General features: G+C 47.6%; 1 protein-coding gene across 2 annotated transcripts in view; it reads right to left on the reverse strand.

Annotated features, from left to right (window-relative positions):
* DSCAM (Down syndrome cell adhesion molecule) overlaps positions 1 to 20,077 on the reverse strand; it is a 474,915-nt gene that overhangs the window by 42,281 nt on the left and 412,557 nt on the right. For both annotated transcript variants that reach the window (XM_014532929.1, XM_014532930.1), the window contains 6 exons: positions 19,601 to 19,718; positions 18,175 to 18,338; positions 16,497 to 16,595; positions 12,581 to 12,769; positions 11,065 to 11,355; positions 7,667 to 7,843 (listed from right to left, as the gene is read on the reverse strand). In XM_014532929.1, the coding sequence (XP_014388415.1) occupies positions 7,667 to 7,843; positions 11,065 to 11,355; positions 12,581 to 12,769; positions 16,497 to 16,595; positions 18,175 to 18,338; positions 19,601 to 19,718 (1,038 nt within the window). The remainder of the gene's footprint in view (positions 1 to 7,666; positions 7,844 to 11,064; positions 11,356 to 12,580; positions 12,770 to 16,496; positions 16,596 to 18,174; positions 18,339 to 19,600; positions 19,719 to 20,077) is intronic.

The raw sequence follows: 20,077 nt of genomic DNA on the forward strand, positions 1-20,077 counted from the left end.
AGAGAAAGAGAAACATCAATGATGAGAGAGAATCATTGACTGGCTGCCTCCTGCACGCCCCCTACTGGGGATCGAAACCGCAACCCAGGCATGTGCCCTTGACTGGAATCGAACCCAGGACCCTTTGGTCCACAGGCCAATGCTCTATCCACTGAGCCAAACCAGCTAGGGCCTGATAAACCTTTTAAAGCTAATTTAATATTGATGAAACAGACTATTTCTTTTTTGAATATCCCAAAGTCTGAGAAAGTTTCACAGAAAGGAATCTGAGGTAGGCGACAGTGAGCTGGGCTCCCTGAGTTCCATCATCATCTACACCAGTGGTTCTCAACCTTCCTAATGCCGCGACCCTTTAATACAGTTCCTCATGTTGTGGTGACCCCCAACCATAAAATTATTTTCGTTGCTACTTCATAACTGTAATTTTGCTACTGTTATGAATCGTAATGTAAATATCTGATATGCAGGATGTATTTTCATTGTTACAAATTGAACATAATTAAAGCATAGTGATTAATCACAAAAACAATATGTAATTATATATGTATTTTCCGATGGTCTTAGGCGACCCCTGTGAAAGGGTCATTTGACCCCCAAAGGGGTCGCGACCCACAGGTTGAGAACCGCTGATCTACACTTATAAAAGAGAAACATGCAAATTGGTGTCACTTCGCTATGCCCACCAGCCAATCGGATGAGTATGCAAATTAACCCAACAAAGATGGTTAATTTGCATACGCAGGCACGGAGCGAAGACTGAAGGCTCCGGCCGGACTGAAGACTGAAGACTGAAGACTGAAGAGGCTTGGCTTCTCTGCTGCAGCCGGACCAAAGGCCTGGGTCCCGGGTGCTGGAGGAAAACAGGTGCCGGCAGCCAGGGGAAGGAAGGCCTATTGCACGAATCTTTGTGCAACGGGCTTCTAGTTGATATATAATTCTGGACAAGCTCCCTTCCATTTTCATGTCAGCAAAATAGGGCACAATGATGTCAGGCTTACACATGACCTAATTGCACAGCGAGTAAGAGGCGGAGACAAGATAGTGTGCAGCACAGCGCTCCGGAAGAGGAAGAAGACGGGGCCCTCCGCTGACTAACACACGGTTCAGTGAGTTCCTTGGAAGAGGCATCCCCAGCTGGGTCAGGAGCATCCCAGCGTGGCTCCCTCCATCCCTGTGTTCCTTTTGTGGACCACGGACCATCGCTCCCACCGTGGGTCTGCACATGGCGTGGGCGTCCCTACCCGCACGGTGGCACAGGGCACACTGCAGCAGGGAGAGGGCACAGGAGGCTCGGGCCCTGCACTGTGCCAGCAAGTAGAGTCTGAGCTGCCTCACATCTCACACGCTCACATATGTCTATAAAAAAGAGGACTCTCAGTCACAGCCACATGATAACATTTCATTTCTGAAGTGCTAGCTAAGGGACATGGAATGTGCCTCAACTAGACAGTCACCTGCACACACCCTGAAAAACAGAAGGCCAATGGCGGGGATGGGGGTGTGGGGTGTGGAAGACCTTACCCTGCACTTTAGCATCTATCAATCATTCTTATTTGCAAGCTTCCTAGCAGCAATCCCTGCTTTTCCATGGGATTGAGATGGGTGTCATAAAGCAGCTATTTCATAGGGGCCATATGCCTGCATTTAAGTTTTGACAATATCGCAAAAGGATGTCCAATCATCAGCATGTTCAAATGAAAGGGGATTCAAACACACAAAATAAATACCCGAAGAAGAAGACCATCGATACCTGCCACCTGAGAACACGAACACGGACAGGACAGACACCAGGCAGGACAGACCTCCATGGCGGATGCCAGCTCTCTTGCTCCCGACAGGACACTCCCTGGTCCTCACTCACTGGTCCTTAGCCCTGTTGTCACCCACTATTTCTTTGCCTCCACTCTCTAATACAGAACCCTTGTTACTTAGCTCTGCCTAACAAGTTTGGAGATTTGAAAGGATGGTTTTGTTAAGAAATTAAGCAAAGAAAGAAAGAACAGGAGGAAGGAAGGGAGAAAGGGAGGAAGGAAGGAAGGAAGGATGGGAGGGAGGGAGGGAAGAAGGAAGAAAACACAAAACCAAGAGTTTCAGAGAACATGGCTCTGAGCCCATCAAAACCACTTTGGACATTTGTTGGCTTGGCAATGAAGTCTCCAGGCTGCACTCCCAATTTCTTCACCCACAAATACAGAGCAAAAGTAGGTTTAGAGTTGTGAGTGTGTGGAACACAGAGTTTATTCTTGTATTATTACTTATTAACCATTGTGTTATTTTCTACACGAACAACTGTACACTGACTTTTGCCCCGCCCTGTATTGTGTCTCCCATGCACGGAGGTCTTCGGACCGGTGTCCTCCATCCTCATCGACTCAAAGTCCACCTCAGGTCTGTGGGTCCTTGGGCTCCTGGGTGCACACTCCTCCCCCTTCAGATTCATCAAGTTCAGGCCATTACAGAGGAGAGCTTTCACCTCAGTTGCAGAGCAGATAACTGACATCTCAGAACTCAGAAAATGCTGGAGACGCCTCATGGCCCAGCCTTACACTGTGCCCGTGCAGAACCACGGGACCGAATACTCTCTGCGGATGGCCTTCTGGACTGACCGGCTTCATAATATGAGGCCATTTCAAAACAAGTTTAATAAAGGGAAGAAGGGCATTTGCCACAGAAGCATGGTCACATTTTCTATCACCCACTGATCTTTACCTGTAGCCTATCTGAAGTCTTGGAAGTAGCTTTATGGCTTGGCACGTGGTGGCTGTGCCAACATAACCCTGCACCCTCTCGGGTAAACTCCTTCAAGGAGGAAGCTTTCAGTGATCCCAGAGTTGATTACTTGGCATGGGGATCACTTTTTTATAAGGTTAGGGCTGCTGGGATCCGTGGCCCAGCCAGTGACTCATCCTATAACCTTGCCCTTCAAAGGGTTTAGAAGTGGGAAAATCAGGGCATCATTAAAAGCAAACTGTGGCTTCTGAACTCCTGGATAAGGTTAGAGATGGAAAAAATGTAGCTCTCACAGACAATTTAGACGTTAGGAGGTCGCTATGCTCTAAAATTAGTAAAGTGCTCAGGAAGAGAGAATATAGGTTGGCTAAATTGCTTGAGTCCCATTTTCTTTCTTCTCTCTCGCTCTCTTTTTCTCTCTCTCTCTTTCTCTCCTCTTTTTTTCCCTTCCTTTTTCCCTTCCTTCCTTCTGCCCTTCCTTATTCTCTCTCTCTTTTTCTCTCCCCTCTTTTTTTCCCCTTCCTTTTTCCCTTCCTTCCTTCTGCCCTTCCTTAAAAAAACATATTGTTGTATCCACCTAACTAGGTTGCTTGTCTATATTGTAAAACATACCCTGCTTGTAAACATTTAGTCATTTCTAGCAATCAAAGTCAACAGTATGAAGTTGGCCTCTTGTAGTACTTTAACAGTGCCCATTAGTAACCCCTACAATATTTGTCTATAATCCAAATTTTCTCATTCCCATTTTTGATCCTGATTGCTGATTGCTCAGACAACTTTGACATATTAGAAATGTCCTTATTTTGGACAATAAAAAAATATTGTATAGAGCAACTCTTTCCATAGACTCTGCAAATACATTTGAACTCATTCTGACCAAGGCACAGAATCTGTGCCTTATGTGGGTCAGGTTGTAATTGGGCGATTCTGCTAGTGAACTCTGTTTAATACAGAGGCACCTAGGATATTAAACTCTGTGCCTGCAATTTCCCTCCCTGTTGTTACTTAACATTTCAGGGGCCCTGTAGGACTAACAGACAAAGGTCTTTCTGGGGCAGGGCCTGGCCTTTCAGAAAGTCCTAGCCACTCTCTCCTATATGGGACACTTCTCACAGTCACGGGACCATGACCCTGTCCCTCACAGGCCTTGGTTCACGGCCACAAGTGGCCAAGGCGATAGTTCTGGGACAGAGTCTTCGTAATCTTTTCTTTCTGGGACCTAGTCAAACCCGGGGGATAAGTAGAAATGGTTAAGAGGATTTTCCTATGGGGTTTAAGAAATGTTGCTTCTGGCACATGGTAGATAACAATGGTTTGTTGAATTGAATGTGTTTCAGTGCATCCGCATTAAAACTCGCCCTCGGGAAGCGGATGGAACTGGGTCTGGCACTTGGCATTCTCGCTGCCCTCCTCTCAGAGCCTTGAGGTGGAGCCTTTGTTAACACATAAAAAAAGCAAGTCTGCAGAGACATGCCTTTGTCCCGGGCAAGCGGCTGCTCCTCGGCATCCCTCATGAATGCATCCTCTCTGCCACAGCATTTTCTTCCTCCTGAAACCCTGGTGCAGGCTCTGTTTTTTCTGACACAAAGGGAACATCCGTTTCTGGGGAATGAAAGCCCGCACTCCCTGAGGTGAAGCATTGCTTTCCTCACCAAGACCCTCTACAAACCGTGGCGTCCAGAACTAGAGGTGCCTGCAGTAAAAACGTCAGTTCCAGCAGATTTTCTGGACAGAGCCCTTGTGAAGCAGTAACTAACTTACGGGAACGATGAAGAATGAAGGTCAAGGGGGCACGGCCCCCCATCAGTCTAACCCAAGTGTCTCAGCAAGAGCCAGCAACAGCTCTACCGTCTTTCCTTGCTCTCGACAAGGAAAGTGAGGCTGGGCGCTGAAGTCAGAAGTAGAATCTACACTAATAAAAGAGAAACATGCAAATTGGTGTACTCCGCTATGCCCACCAGCCAATCAGAGCGACTATGCAAATTAACCCAACAAAGATGGTGGTTAATTTGCATACGCAGGCACGGAGCAAAGACTGAAGGCTCCGGCCAGAGTTAAGACTTAAGACTGAATACTGAAGACTGAAGAGGCTTGGCTTCTCCCCTGCAGCCGGACCAAAGGTCTGGGTCCCGGGTGCCGGAGGAAAACTGGTGCCGGCAGCCAGGGGAAGGAAGGCCTATTATGCGAATCTTACTGCAACGGGCTTCTAGTCTATATATATAAAAGCCTAATATGTGACTCTTACTGCAACGGGCTTCTAGTCTATATATATATAAAAGCCTAATGTGCTAATTGTCCCTCTGACCATTAGACCAGTCTGATGCGCACTGACCACCGGGGGGCAGATGCTCCAACCAGTAGGTTAGCTTGCTGCTGGGGTCCGACCAATCAGGACTGGGCAAGATGGGCTCGACATGCCCTGGAGCCCTTCCATGGTTCCTCCATGGCCCCAATCATGCACCAGTGGGGTCCCTCAGCCTGGCCTGCACCCTCTCACAATCCGGGATCCCTCAGGGGATTTCAGAGAGCCGGTTTCGGCCTGATCTCCACAGGTCAGGCAGAGGGACCTCACTGGTGCCTGAATCCATGCACTGGGCCTCTAGTAGCTGGGAAACAGTAGCTGGGAAGGAAGGAGGAAGTGTGGGGCCAGGGGAGAGAAGCAAAGGTGAACTTGGCAGATGGCTGTAGTGTTGGGAAGGATTTCCTTGACTTTAACCCATTTATCCAGACTCTTACTGTGTGTATAAAAAAATGAAATATAGGCAATTCATAGTCTTCTAAATGCAACCAGGCTGCCTGCATGCCACAAGGACAGACCCTTCTTGTCTGTCTGTTGTTGGCTCCTCAATAATAATGTCCCTAACAGTCCAGAAGACTTTTCTGTGAAAGAGGGTTGGCGAACACTGGAAATGAAACCCAGCCCAGCTCAGCTTATGCTGCATTTCTCAGCATACCGGGCAATGATGTATTTTCGTGGCGCTGTATCGTGGAGCTCCTAGCTGACCTCCCCGTTTCTCCCCATTAATCACTCCTTGTCTTGTGCTTACGTAGAACCTGGAGCCCCATTTTAGCATTTGTGACATTTTTGGTTCTATTCCCAGCAGATGATAATGTGTCTCCAACCTGCACTAAACCCACGCTTCCCAGGCTCTTTCGTTCCATGTCTGCACATCAAACATCTGGGGCAGGGGTAGGGTCTGAGACATCACCAGGTTGGGGGGTAACGCATTATAGGGCCTGTTTCAATGAGCTTGGGGTGCGTCGGAAGCTTCGGGCTGCAGAAGATTTAAACGGAAGGACGGTTAAGTGCACAGATGGAGTGCAGGGCACTTCAAATACTGTAACTATTGGCAGAGTGGAGACAAACTGGTAGCAACATGTGTTAGTCACATAGAGGGGAGAGCGGTGGGAGGCAAAGACAGGCGGAAATGTCACTGTGTCCTGCTGCTCTAACTGGATGGTGGTCGATTTAAGGTTTTGCAGAGGAGTCGATGTTTTCCACATGAATCCTCAAGGTTCGGGATATCACAGATGTGTTTTTTTGAGGGGGGAGCGGGGAGCGTAATCCCAGATTTGTTCCTCAAATGCCACTTTGAAGAATACACAGAGCCCTGCGCGATGGGATCCCCACTGCACTGACCACACACGCGAACAACTCGGAGATGCATTTTGCCGAAAGGCGGCCCGTTAAACACTCTGACAGTGCAAAGCGGAGGACTGGGCCGCACGTGTCCAGCACAGGTTTTGTGTCTTAAAGAACTCGCTGTCCTCACACCGCAGAGCAAGGGCAAGTGTGGGCTGTTGGCCAGGCCTGGACGCAGCCTCCGCCCAGCGCTCAGCAGAGCCGGGCGTCACAATGGTGGGGCCTGCCATAGGAAAATCCTCTTAACCGTTTCTACTTATCCCCCGGGTTTGACTAGGTCCCAGAAAGAAAAGATTACGAAGACTCTGTCCCAGAACTATCGCCTTGGCCACTTGTGGCCGTGAACCAAGGCCTGTGAGGGACAGGGTCATGGTCCCGTGACTGTGAGAAGTGTCCCATATAGGAGAGAGTGGCTAGGACTTTCTGAAAGGCCAGGCCCTGCCCCAGAAAGACCTTTGTCTGTTAGTCCTACAGGGCCCCTGAAATGTTAAGTAACAACAGGGAGGGAAATTGCAGGCACAGAGTTTAATATCCTAGGTGCCTCTGTATTAAACAGAGTTTCTAATTTAACAATTCGCTCACCAGGCCTGGGTGCCCGTTCTCCAGGATTTGTCCTTAGTTAGAGAGAAACTCTTACTCTGCACTTCAGCTCAAATTTCTGATTCAGAAAAGTGTTTGTTTTCTGCCTTGTCATGCTCTATGTGTACCATCAGCCTTCAGTTCCCGCCTCCTGCCTATAAAACAGTGCCCATCCTGCCCAGCCGGGGTGGCTCAGTGGTTGAGCATCAACCTAGGAACCAGGTCACCGTTCAATTCCCGGCCAGGGCACAGGTCCGGATTGTGGACTCGATCCCCAGTGGGGGCTGTGCAGGAGGCAGCCCATCAGTGATTCTCTCTCATTATTGATGTTTCTATCTCTCTCTCTCTCTCCCTCACCCTTCCTCTCTGAAATCAATGAAAACATATTTTAAAAAATAGTTCTGATTTCCAGAACACATCTGACAGGACTTCTCAGAGGAAGCCTAATTGGTGCATCACTGGCCTTGCTGAAAATGAATGGAACTGGGGTTGAAAACTCATGAGAGATCACTGTCTTTGCCTACGCATGTCTGGGGTTTAGGAGACTGACTGTCACTCCATTTCTGAGCGACTGCGCAGTAAGGTTGTGCTACTTTTCCCCAAAGGCTCTGCAGTCTTGCTGTAGGGTCATCACGGGGCCGGGCAGGGGGGACTGGCTCAGGGGGGACCAGTCGAGTGACCGCGGGCATGGGTGGCGGCCCAGCCCTGACTCACCTCTCAGCCGCTTCAGCCTCTGCTCCCGCCTCCGTCTCCGCACCACCAGCAGGAGCACGAACAGCAGCAGGACCCCGACCAGGATGCAGGAGATGGTCACCAGCATCTTGAGCCCCGCGTTGGTCGTCAGCCCTTCTTCGCTTTGGACAACGGACTTAATGAGTGGAGGGATTGTACCTGAAAGCAGGGCCGTGATGTTAGATGGCTGTTAATGAGGTCGGCATGGCGGAGTTTTAGGGATGACGGGTTATAACAATCGCGCCATGTGATCCGAGGTGTCGGCGGTGATGGGGGGTGATGGGGAATCTTTATCTAGGTTCTCGCTGACTGATCTACTCGCTCACTCCCTTCCTTCCGCCTGATTTGCAACTTCGTCTGCAGCACATCAGCTCGGGATCGGCACCAAGGGCAAAGCGCACTGCTTTGAAAGAGACTTCATTTTGCAACGTCCTGCTGGGTGCAGATAGTAGCGCACTGTCCAGGCGAGATGCTTAAAAAAGCCACATGCACTTACTTGGCCTGCAGTGCCACCCCTAGCGCCATGAGAGAGGCCAGTTTGTAAAATGGCACATCAACGAAGGAACAATAGTCCTGGCAAGTGGACAGAAGCGATCGGCAGGGAGACTGCACCAAACACCCCGGCTTAAAGATGCCAAGTCCTCTTCCGTTTGGTTATCCACTTGCTTTTCAGCACAGGTGCAAGACCAAGTGTACTTTAGAAACTCTCATTTTAGGTAAAAGAGCTACAGACAGCTTTTCAGAGGGGAGCCATCCAGGTACCCAACGCAGGCTACTTCTGGACCAGACACTTAAACAGCACTGGGGCATTCAGATTATTTAGAATTATAAGGAAACACCGTAAGCTGCTTTCTATGAAGAGGCTGAATACAATGGTGCAGAGATGCAAACACAGGCATCCTTCTTTATGTAACACCCTCCATCCCACTGTATTCTCCATGTCAAACAAGGGCCAGGAAGCCCGTGGTTTAGAAAAAAGTGCAATAATACACTTTCGCCTTGAACAATCATGACCGTTAGCTTGCACTTAGTAAGCAGGGCAGGGAGGACAGAACCCGTTTCTCTATGTGATCAGGACACATGTCCTTCCAACTTGGCAGTGTTTGGGGCTGGAAACCCACGTCTGCAAATGCTCAGAGCCCAGGGAAGGGGCACAGAAGGAATACGGGTGAGGATGGGTCCGCAAAGTCAAGGCAAACACAAGAAAGAGCAGAGGCGTTTGGCCAAAGAAATGGCAGAGGAGAGAGGCAATAAAGAAATGGAAGAATCTGGAATCTGACAGGTGCAGATGTGAGGCTCATTGTTAATGGTTGTTTTTCCCAAAGTGAAGAAAACTCTTTGGGCGGATGTGACCTGAGAGATATTAAAGCTCCATGTCTACGAAACTGGTTCAGAGCAACCCGTCCTCTTTCGAAAGGAAAATAGAAAAATGTACCCGTATTTCTTAGTGTAGTAAAATCATTTCCGATTTCAGGAAATTAAATGCAGCTCACAGGACTTTCTCATGATTATAATCTAAGATCCTGGATAAGTGAGAGCATGGCATTTTTTATGTGTAGAAGACACACTTTTAAAATCTGCAGAGCCCTGCTCGAGTGAGAACCAGTTTCTCATTCTGCGCGCGAGCGGTTTCTAATTAAACAATTCGCTGCGAACACATCGCCGACCGGGGCATTGACTGCTCTGGCGTCTGCACAGATTACAGAGTAGCTGCTTGTCCCTGTGATTATCGGAAGTCAATTACTGAAAGTCAATAATCGAAAGTGAGAAATCTACTTGCTCCCTACGTGGGTCCCTGCTAGCAAAGGACTTAGGGGCAGCCTCAGATACCAAGGAAAGTGTTCGTAAGTGTCCATGTCACTTATTGTGTAAACCAAAGAAGTAAAAACTGTTGTGGGCGGGAAGCATGTGGGAAGCGCTCCTTTGCCGGTGGGATGGAGACAGCTTTGAATGATGTCGCGTGTAACCGAGGGCTGGAAAGCTAGAAGAACATGAGCCCAGCAGGATAACGGTCACTGTCCAGGAGCTGGGCGGGCTGTCCCAGGGCTGTGGGGCAGCGTGCCTAGCACAGGTGGGCCCAGGCTGGTGCGGCCAATACCGGACAGCTGCCACCCGAGGTCCTTCCTATATCCGTGGGCCCCAGGCCTGGAATGCTGGAGACGCAGCCATCGGCCGTCATCCGGGACAATCCAAGACAAGACGTCCAGAGGTGGGTCCCAGGCCACCTCACCTCATTCATGTCCTTGGATTGTTTCTGAGGGTCCTCAGGTTCATGGACCTTCTTGTCTTAGGACAGGATGGCCTGTACCCCATGGAAGTTACAGAGCTTTAATGAAACAAGGTCCCAAGTGCACATAGCAGAAGAGGGAACACCCCTTAACCTGCCCTGCCCTGTGGTAAGTCAAGTATTGGGGTGCTTGCTCAGGCTCAGACTTTCTAGGCTAAGTCACCCACCACCGCGGTCTGCTCTGATCCGTGAAGATTGGACAGAAGGCGCTGAGGAGCTAAGCCAAACATTCTGACACATTGCAGCCGGTTTTGTCTTGTGATTAAAGCCCTAATTCAGCCCCTGAGGGGCGTCCCTGCCAGGTTGCCGGAAGCAGCGTCAACGTGCTGCTACTGGGGCTTTCTAAAGCTCCCCAGACGCAGGCCCTCAATGCCGCCACCTTCCAGCTTCACTGGTTTGGGCCCTTGTTCAAATACCAATAAATGGCCCTCGAATAGGAGTTGCAGAAATCAAGGCTAATGATACATCATTAACGATACAGTATCACAAGATACCTCACCTGGTTTTCAAAAAGCTCATGCAAACTTCCTAAGTGTGTGTGTGTGTGTGTGTGTGTGTGTCTGTATATGTATGTGTGTGTATGTGCATGCATGCACATGTATTAGCATCCTGTGACATAATTCTATTCCCATCAGTTCCTCTATTTCTGCTCAGAGACTAACACAAGCTTGTTTATCATGAAAAACTGGTTTTGCACATGCAGTTTAAGTGCTTAATGAGAGCAAAACAGAAAGTTGTATGTGGATTGGGATGGGGCGTGGAAGGGGTGGGAGACAACAAAAGCAATGTTAGCGCACAGTCATAGACAAGGCACAGAACCACGTGGGAAGAGTCCTTCAACCTGAAGAGCATCCTCCTACACCAAGACTCCCTAATGTCAGTCCCCTTGGCCCTCGTCCCTTCTTTCTGGATGACAGCCCTGGTCATGTGGGTCTAATGAGCTAGGGAGCCCTGGAGGGAGGGGCATTGAAGGCTAATGGAGTCTGTGGGCAGGGGTCACTCTGTGCCAAGGATGAATGTCAGATGGGAAAGAGACAGTGAGCACGTGCACATGTCCCAAGACACAGATAGGAGGGCTGGAGAGCCAGCTTACTGCCATCGTAGTTGAGCGTGGCGAAGTTGGCCTGCTTCTCCGCACAGCCTGCGCTGTTGCACACCCTCATCTGCAGCTCATACCACGTGGCTTCCTGCAGGTCGTACAAAATGTAGGACTTGGAGAGAGAGGTCCGCTGAGCTGTGGTCCAGACCGTGGTCCCAAAGGGTCTGTACTCGAGTGTGAAGGAGGTGATGGGGCAGCCGCCGTCATTCCAGCCAATGAGGTTCAGCCTTACGCGTGTGGTGTTGATGCTGGCAAAGAGCTCTTGCTCCTTCGAGAACTGGGGCTCTGTGGGAGGAGGCACAACGGGATCAGCTCATGGGACAGTGAATGAGAGCCGCCAAAGGCGTCATGTCCCCCTCAGGCTCCTTTCTCCACCTCGGCAGGGAGCTCAGGACAAGTAGGGCTCGAAGGCCACTCCCAACTGGTCCACCATGGATAGGGTCCTTATGGCCCAGTGGGCTGTCTCCTGTAATGACCGAGGTGTGAGAGGGAGCATTGGGTGGGTAAAGGTCATTTTCCTGTATCTTCTGGTTCCCTGAAGAACAATGCAGTTTCACAAATGCGTGTCCTTGAGTGGCTCCCAAGGACCTTCTGCAGTGGGCGCACCTGTCTCCGGGGGTGACCTGACTCCAGAGAAGACAGGGTTGGATTTGGGAAATACCAACAGGGATCCCTCACTATCCGAATGCTTCATGCTAGAGCCCAGAGACCTCATGGCATTTCTGCATAAATCCATCCCTCACCATGCGAACCCTCACCAGGTTATCTGAAACTCAGGTGCCCAAGAACATCTCTACCTGCTCGATTCTCGCACCCCTGCCATCCAGCCCACAGCACTGGTTCAAATGCAGATGCCAGGGAAATCTGCAAAGACCCCCTCTTTACCTCCTCACCTACACTCCCCTACAGCTATGGCCCTCCCTCTTCCTGGGGTCCCAGGGCTGCAAATTTCACTGTAAGATGCAATTTCCCTTGGGGTTCATCTTCTCGAAGGTCCATGTTTCAGATTAAAAACCCCCCACCTCACATGAAAGGTTAACAATCTATCCCAGTCACTTCCCACCTGAAGAGCAGGGTCTTTGAGGAGATATGAAAGTTACAGACGGAGAGGGTCTAGGGTGAGAAAGGGAGAAGATCATACTAGAAGGTCAAAGGGTAAATATCATATTTCATAGACACTTTAGGGATGAGAAAGGGAGATCACACTAGGTCAAAGGGTAAATATCATATTTCATAGACACTTTATGTTGGCACGAAAGCCCTTACTTTTCAAATGACACTTCTTTTAGCTGCAGATGAGATACTAAAAAAAATAAATAAAAGAACCAGAATACTCCATAAGGACGAGCCATCCCTCTCATTACTCTGTAACCCAGTCAAACCCATGTTGGGAATAACAGAGTTTAAACACACAAACAAACATGCAAATATATGATGCACTTGTGATGCCAATGTCCCCTTCAATCTGGAAAACAAAGGAACTCCAGAAGTAAGAAGAAGGCATACGTACCTTTCCCTAATGTTTTCGCTTCTATGATTTCACTTATGCGCCCGGGGCCCACTCCATTTTGCGCGGTGAGTGTGAACTTGTACCAAGTACCGCATTTTAGGTTTTCCAGGCGATAAGAACGTTCGCTTGGGCTGATGGGAAAACTTCCCCACTGCTCACTGTTATCCTCCGAGTATTGCAATATGTAACCTTCAGAAGACAAGAAATCATTCAACAGAGTGTTATTTGTTTCTACCAGCAGTTGGCTCTTGTTTGCATTTTTAAAAATATATTCTTTTTAAAAAACATATTTTTGTTGATTTCAGAGAGGAAGGAAGAGGGAGAAAGAGATAGAAACATCAATGATGAGAGAGAATCATTGATCAGTTGCCTCCTGCACGCCCTCTACTGGGGATCGAGCCCACAACCCAGGCATGTGCCTTGACTGGAATTGAACTCGGGACCCTTCAGTCTGCAGGCCAATGCTCTATCCATTGAGCCAAACTAGCTAGGGCCGATGTTTGCATTTTGACAGGAGTTCTCAGAACACTCACATCTTGGGAGAACATTGGATCTCTTCTGGTCCCAGGAAAGTTAACCCAGGCCTGAGAAGTGCCTGGTGATGTAATGATTAGTGAGGGATTTAGGCCACACCCGGCATTACTATGGTGGCATTATTGGGTGGTGTGGTGAGAATAAAACCACTTTCTGTCCGTTCCCTTTTAGGAGGTGGACTGGGCAGAGGGAAATGGACACTCAATCCCTAAACAGCTGCCCTTCATAGCCCACGCGCCAGATCCTTGGGCATGAGCACGGCCTGAAGCTGAGTTGTTGTTAAGAGACCAAAGCTCTAGGAAAGGGATATATTATCAATGGTGGTGGGGATCCTCTCTACCACCCTCTACTCATTCACAGCCACCCAGAGAATCGGCTCCGAACCCTGCAGCCCTCCCAGCATTGCGATGGGAACCTGGCTTCTCCTTGGTTTGAAAAACCCCTCTAATACGTCACATGTACTTTATGTACCTTTACTTCTGCTACAGGTAACAACAACTGGCCATTCTTTGAGCTCTAACTATGTGCGAAGCACCGTCCTCAGCCAGTTACCGACATTACCTCGAGTAACCTATGAAGTAGTGATTATTTCCTCTAAGGCAGCGGTTCTCAACCTGTGGGTCGCGACCCCTTTGGCGGTTGAACGACCCTTTCTCAGGGGTCGCCTAAGACCATCCTGCATATCAGATATTTACATTCCGATTCATAACAGTAGCAACATTACAGTTATGAAGTAGCAACGAAAATAATTTTATGGTTGGGTCACAACATGAGGAACTATATTTAAAGGGCCAGAAGGTTGAGAACCACTGCTCTAAGGTCCAGAGGAACACTCTGAGGTCCAGAGAGGTTAGGTGACCATCCCAAGGTCTGATAGATTCAAACATCAATGTTAGAATCTAAAGCTCATGCTCCTCGCCCCTGTGGTCACTGAAACATTCCTCCTTGGTATGACCTTCATCCCTGTTACCCCAACCACTTTCCTGGGGTGAACAAATCCTGTCTGCCCTGTCCCTGTCCCCTGTCTCCTAAATGGTCACACCCAGGCAACCAGGGTCTAGCCCAGGGGTGGGCAAACTTTTTGACTCGAGGGCCACAATGGGTTCTTAAACTGGACCGGAGGGCCAGAACAAAAGCATGGATGGAGTGTTTGTGTGAACTAATATAAATTCAAAGTAAACATCATTACATAAAAGGGTACGGTCTTTTTTTTTTTTAGTTTTATTCATTTCAAACGGGCCGGATCCGGCCCGCGGGCCGTAGTTTGCCCACAGCTGCTCTAGCCTGCCTGGTGCATGGTGTCCTTATACCCATCTTGCCCATGAACTCCATTTTAACACTGGCAAAGTGCTGCTCACTTCCACATTACGGAGCCGACTAAACCCACACTGGCAGCATCATCATTTGTCCAAACTTGTCACATGGAGATCACCATCTCTGACTCCTCCTCCCAAGTATGGTCAGTATCTTCCCTACTCCTTCCTCCTCGCCTTCCCTCTCACCCTCTGCAGCCTTGGTGTCCGTCCTCTCTCCCGAGCCTCATTTTTTCTTCTGTGCCTGATCTTCACTCCTTGAAGCTCCATTGATACCTGACAAATCTGGACAAATCAGGTGCCTGATGGATCTGTGTGCTCCTGCTCCCACCGTCATATCCTGACTTCTGCTCCAGCTCTATCCAAACTGCCTCCTTGGTGCCCGGCACATCCTTGCTATTGGACTCTCCTTCTAAGCTCCTCCATCTCCACCACTTCTAGGAAGCTCTTCTAAGCTTTGGTGATGGAAACCCCCATGCTAATGGCATTGGCCACCACTGTGTTTGGGGGATCCCTGGTTACCTTTTCTTGGAAACTCTTCATTACTAAAACCAGCTTCATCTCTAAGCCCTTCCGCTGGGACACGCCAGTACTCCCTCTCCCTATACTCCCTCTCCCACGCTCCACCACCTTCAGGACCAACACTTCATTTTCTTCCCTTTCTTTCATTTCATTTTAGCCGAGAGCACTAGAGCCCCTTGAACTCTCCCCTCAGTGCCCCATTTCCTCCCCACAAAAAGGTTCTCTCACCAGCCTAGAACCTCATGTTACTAAGGAGGCTGTTTTCACTCATCTTCTGACTTCCTGCTGCACCCATCCCACCAGTCACCAGTTCTTGTCATCTGTGATCTGCTTTTCTTCCCAGCTGTCCAGAGTCACTTGAGGAAGTCATTGTGCTGTGATAACTGTGACCACTACAATTTGTGCTGTTTAGCTGCAGCTGGGGCCACCCTCCCACTTGGCAATGACTTTGTTCATCTATTAATGACTCTCTGTGCATTCACACGGCAGCTGTTACAAATCTTACCCACACTCCTCAAACCCACAAATGATCCTCACCCCTAATCATCCAACTATTTTTAAATAATAATCTCACCTCTTTCTTTCCTAAAAAAAGGGAAGATCCTCCCCTTCAGCCAGAGGAGTGCTAATAAATGTTTAACAACTGGCTCTTGAGGAAAAAAAGAGTCCTGTTTGATAGCATTTCTCATCTGTGTGGTGTGTAAACACCCCGGCCTGGCTGCAGCCTGAGTGCAAAGCTGGGAAGGGATGTGGCACCGAGCTCGTGCGCTGGAAGGAGCTGGGAGCAGGGGCTTCAGTGCCCACTGGCTTCACCCTAAAATGCCCCCGTATTTCCAGTTGACTTATCACCCTTCCTGCTTTCTCACAGAGAGAATATCCTCTGCCTTTGGGAATCTGAGCCTCCCACCCTCTCTCACCCCATCCTCTTTGGTCAGTCACTCAGTCCTCACTCTGTGCATCTGCAGCCTCTTCAGCTGGAATGTCTCCCTTTCCTTGGTCTACAACTTGCTCAGAATGATGCTTTCCAAACTCCACTAATGCCAGAATTACCACACTATCTCATTCCATCATTACAAACCTCCTTTATTCCATTCTACTATGCACTCATTGCAAAAGCTCTGGACAAATCAACCATTTTCTATCTAAACTCTAAGTTCTCCAACATTTATTCCTGTACAAGAACAGTAACTGTGGTTACTTGAATGAATGATTGAGTACATGAATGAATGAATGATATTGTATTGACAACATGGGGAAGAAATGGTATGTAGAATCTCAGGGGGGAGGTTAGCACATTTGTTTTTGCTTTCTATTCTGCATTTGTTACTCTTTCACTCAGACAGGAGACACACGATGATTTTGCGAATGGGATTCTGTGGGTGAACGATGCATTTCAACAAATACCATCACAGAAGATGTGGAATAATTCATCATAGGATGTATTTTTGGAAGAATAAACGTAAGATTATTGGATGAGGATGTGTCACTTTACAGCCTGTGGATAATGACAATTAATCAATGATTGTGGACAACCTATTCCTTTTTACCTCTGATAGAGCTGCCCCCATTGTCCCCAGGGAGCCAGGAGAGGGTGATGGAAGAAGATGTGGTTTTGGACACTGTAAGCCGAGGCTGATCTGGTGGCACTAGACAGGAAACAGTTGTTAGAAAACAAGAATTAGTTTCTCACATCGTTAATCTTCCTGAACAGTCATTTACCAAGTCATGTCTATCAGCCATTCATTAAAGAAGTGTTCAAGGTTGCCAAAATATGCAATTCACTTCTGTCAAGATGTCTATTTAGTTGATATCCTGGGCTAAAGAGATAGAGCAGAGTGAATCTATTATTTAAAGGAAATTCAATGACATTTCTACTTGGATTTATATCTAACTCATTTCCTCACCGATTCCTTGAATTTCTGAGTTGCTCATCACTAATTGAAATCTTCTTTAAAGTTACTAAGGAGACATGCGGTATTTTACCCTGTATTTCAACCATGATTCAAGTGAGAAAGATAAGTGGCATCCACTTAGCTGTTCTCTCCTCAGTGATGCGAAAGAGGGAGGACAAGAATGGCTTGTGGGGAAAGAACTACAAAATTTTCCACTTTTTGTAGCTACTCCCCCAAGACACCACACACACACACACACACACATACACACACTGAGCTCCGAAAATCCAAGGTGTGCCATTGAGCAGCAGCATCTGAATTACAATGCTCATAACAGGGTTTGAAGATTGCATACTTCTAACCAATGGGCTCTGATCTTATTTTGGATTAGCTCTGAGGATAATAACGCCAGAGAAATTCAGAATCAGGTTATCCAAATTATAGTGACAGCTTCCCATAAAATGTCCTTTTCTTTACTTCTGAGGGCAGCCGGATATATGAACCCAAAGGCATGAAAAGTAGACCCATCTGTTTCAAGTCACAATATGGTGTCTATCTTCTAAAATGTTCTGGAGTTCTCCTGACTTCAAGTTAAAATTTCAGATCAATTTTGCATTAGTTTTTTAAATAGTTATAAAAACTAATAACTATTAGTTTTTCTTCTTCCCTTTCCTTCTGCTGATGACAATATTGATTTTATTTTTACTCGCTGTGATTATTGCTGTGACAATACTTAAATCCGAAGATTTCTTTACCAATAAAAATCAGGTCCATTCACATAGAAAGCCAGTCAATGGCCATTTGGGATTTTACATTTGGTTTTAATTTACAATCTTAAGTTTGTTGTGTATTTTTATGTATGCTAAGAAAAATTCCACATGTTTTATTAAATACACAATTAAATATTACAGCAATATAGAATTTAGTGTCCTTTTTACATATTGCATATAAGAATTGAGTCAATCAGCAGACATCAAGGGCCTCAGTTCAGACTTGTTTTTTGTGTTTTCTGGGTTACACTTATACATATGCAGAGTGAACCACGCGATTCGTGGAAGTTATGGAGAAGGGCTTTGTCAGCGATGCTCACGTGCAGGAATATGAGACCAGCTCTCTATCTGCAAAAATGGAACGAGTGTGACCTCTGGAATCATGAATGCTTTCTATTTTCTTTGTTTCATTATATTTTCCAGAATGAACATATGTACTTTTTGCAACATGAAAGCAGCAGTGAGCTTTTTCTCAAGGCTGATTTTTAAATGTGCTCCACCTGCCTCTGCCTACAGGCATGCATACGACAAATATCATTACAGAGAGCCCCACCGTCCTGTACCTTGAACTTGTAAGTTTAAAATGATCTCGTCGGAGCCCCAGTTGTTATTGGCGATGCAGCTGTAGTAGCCGGAATCCTCCGCCTTCACCGTGCGGATGACGAAGCTCCCGTTGCTGAACACGCTCCTCCGCCCATCAATCGTCACCAGGCTGGGCGTCCCGTTACTGCCTCACAGGAAGAAAAAGGCACAGATTAAAGAAATTACAATCCAGGTTAGCTGAGGTTGGGGAAGAGCATAAAGACTCTCTTTGAAGCAAGCAATGCGTTTGGATTCATAAGAACTAAACTATGATTCTATCATGAGAACAATCAGCTGAGTTGTGTTCTTTGTAAAAAATGCTATGCTGACGTGAGTCCCTGTCCAGGGCCTGGATTCACACATGTCCCTGCCTGCTGTGTCCTCCACCACATAGACACCTGTGACTGCCTCTTCCTGGGGATTCCTTCTGTGGGGACAAGTGCCATTTGACCAAGTCATACTACGAACAACTGGATTTTGGGATCTCTTCTAGATTCACTTAAAGTTACAGTTGTTCATGATTTTGACATTAAAATGGACAGTGGTATGTCAAGGGGGTGACAAGTTGACCCTAGCATGAAGAGAGTTCCCTCATCATCATTCCCAAGGCCACAGTGGCAATTGTCCAGCCGTGTGGGGTCGCCTCAGGGAGAATGCCATCTGACCTTGGGAGCTTACATCCTTCCTTTGGATGAACTGACTTTAAAAGAGATGAGAAAAGTGGTTGCTGGGCCAAGACCATTATTTCAATAGTTGATGTCTTTTGAGTGCTTTTATTTGAAAATAGGTACTCTTCTGAATCCATTTTATATCAAATCTTTACGCTCTCTAGTGAATTCTCAATCCTTTAAGTCCTAATTTTTTCCTCTGAATAGAGATGAAACACTTTTAAAAAGTTACATGGACACAAAACATCTCACCCACTTTTCCCCCATCTTCACTGCTATTATGTTAATAATTACTTTTGGGAATGAAGCCAGATTTTACATTAGCAAAGTCCTTATTTCTTACAGTCACTTCTCAGAGCGTTTGAGTTAGGGCTAGTGGGCCCATTATCTCAGAAGGCGAAGAGATGAGTGCTAAGTCTTACATACCCTTGGGCGCATTCATCTCAGTTATAGGAGAAATTTACATGAGAAGGTACAGAAAATGTCCACAGAGGATACTGGATTGGTTAAACTATTTTCCTTATAATCCTTCTTTTATGAACTTAAAGGCTCTGAATTTAGGGAGGATTTACATAGTTGATCAGTTCCTCTTAGTGCTGGAGCCCAGGTCCCTCCCCCACCCTCTCCTCTCTATCTGGGAAGAGTGGGTAGGTTTTGCAGCTTTCACTGGACCCAACTCAGTGTCTCCGGCGCAATGTCTCAGAGCTCCGCTGAAGGCACACATTGGGTTACTGGTTACCTGTCTTTCATCCACTTCACCGCAGGCGCAGGGTCCCCCACAGCTTTGCATGGCAAGGCGATGTCCTTCATCCACGGGGTCGTAACCGTGCCGCTGAAGGTCAGGATTCGCGCAGGAGCTGCACGCCAAACAGAGAAGCCCAATTAACGTGCAGACTCGCCCACGCAGAGGTCAAAATGACTTTCCCCAACACAGCAGCACCCCAGCAAGGGGCCTGCAGCCCTGCCCGTGAGCATCCCTGTCCACGCCATTCTCTGGCACCTGGGTTTGAAGACGGCATTTTCACTGTGAGAACATACACACAGCCGAAAATCCCCCCTGTGGCATTTTCCCCTCCTATTGACTAAACATGAGGAGCCCACATTAATTATTTGGGGCTTCAGAAGCCCAGTAGCTCCATCCCAGGCTGTGTTTTCTATGAGTCCAATTATTTTTCAAAACACTTTATTAAACAATTCATCTCAACACCCAAACTGC

This window comes from Myotis brandtii, unplaced genomic scaffold, assembly GCF_000412655.1.
Source record: "Myotis brandtii unplaced genomic scaffold, ASM41265v1 scaffold923, whole genome shotgun sequence".
Classification (NCBI taxonomy): domain Eukaryota; kingdom Metazoa; phylum Chordata; class Mammalia; order Chiroptera; family Vespertilionidae; genus Myotis; species Myotis brandtii.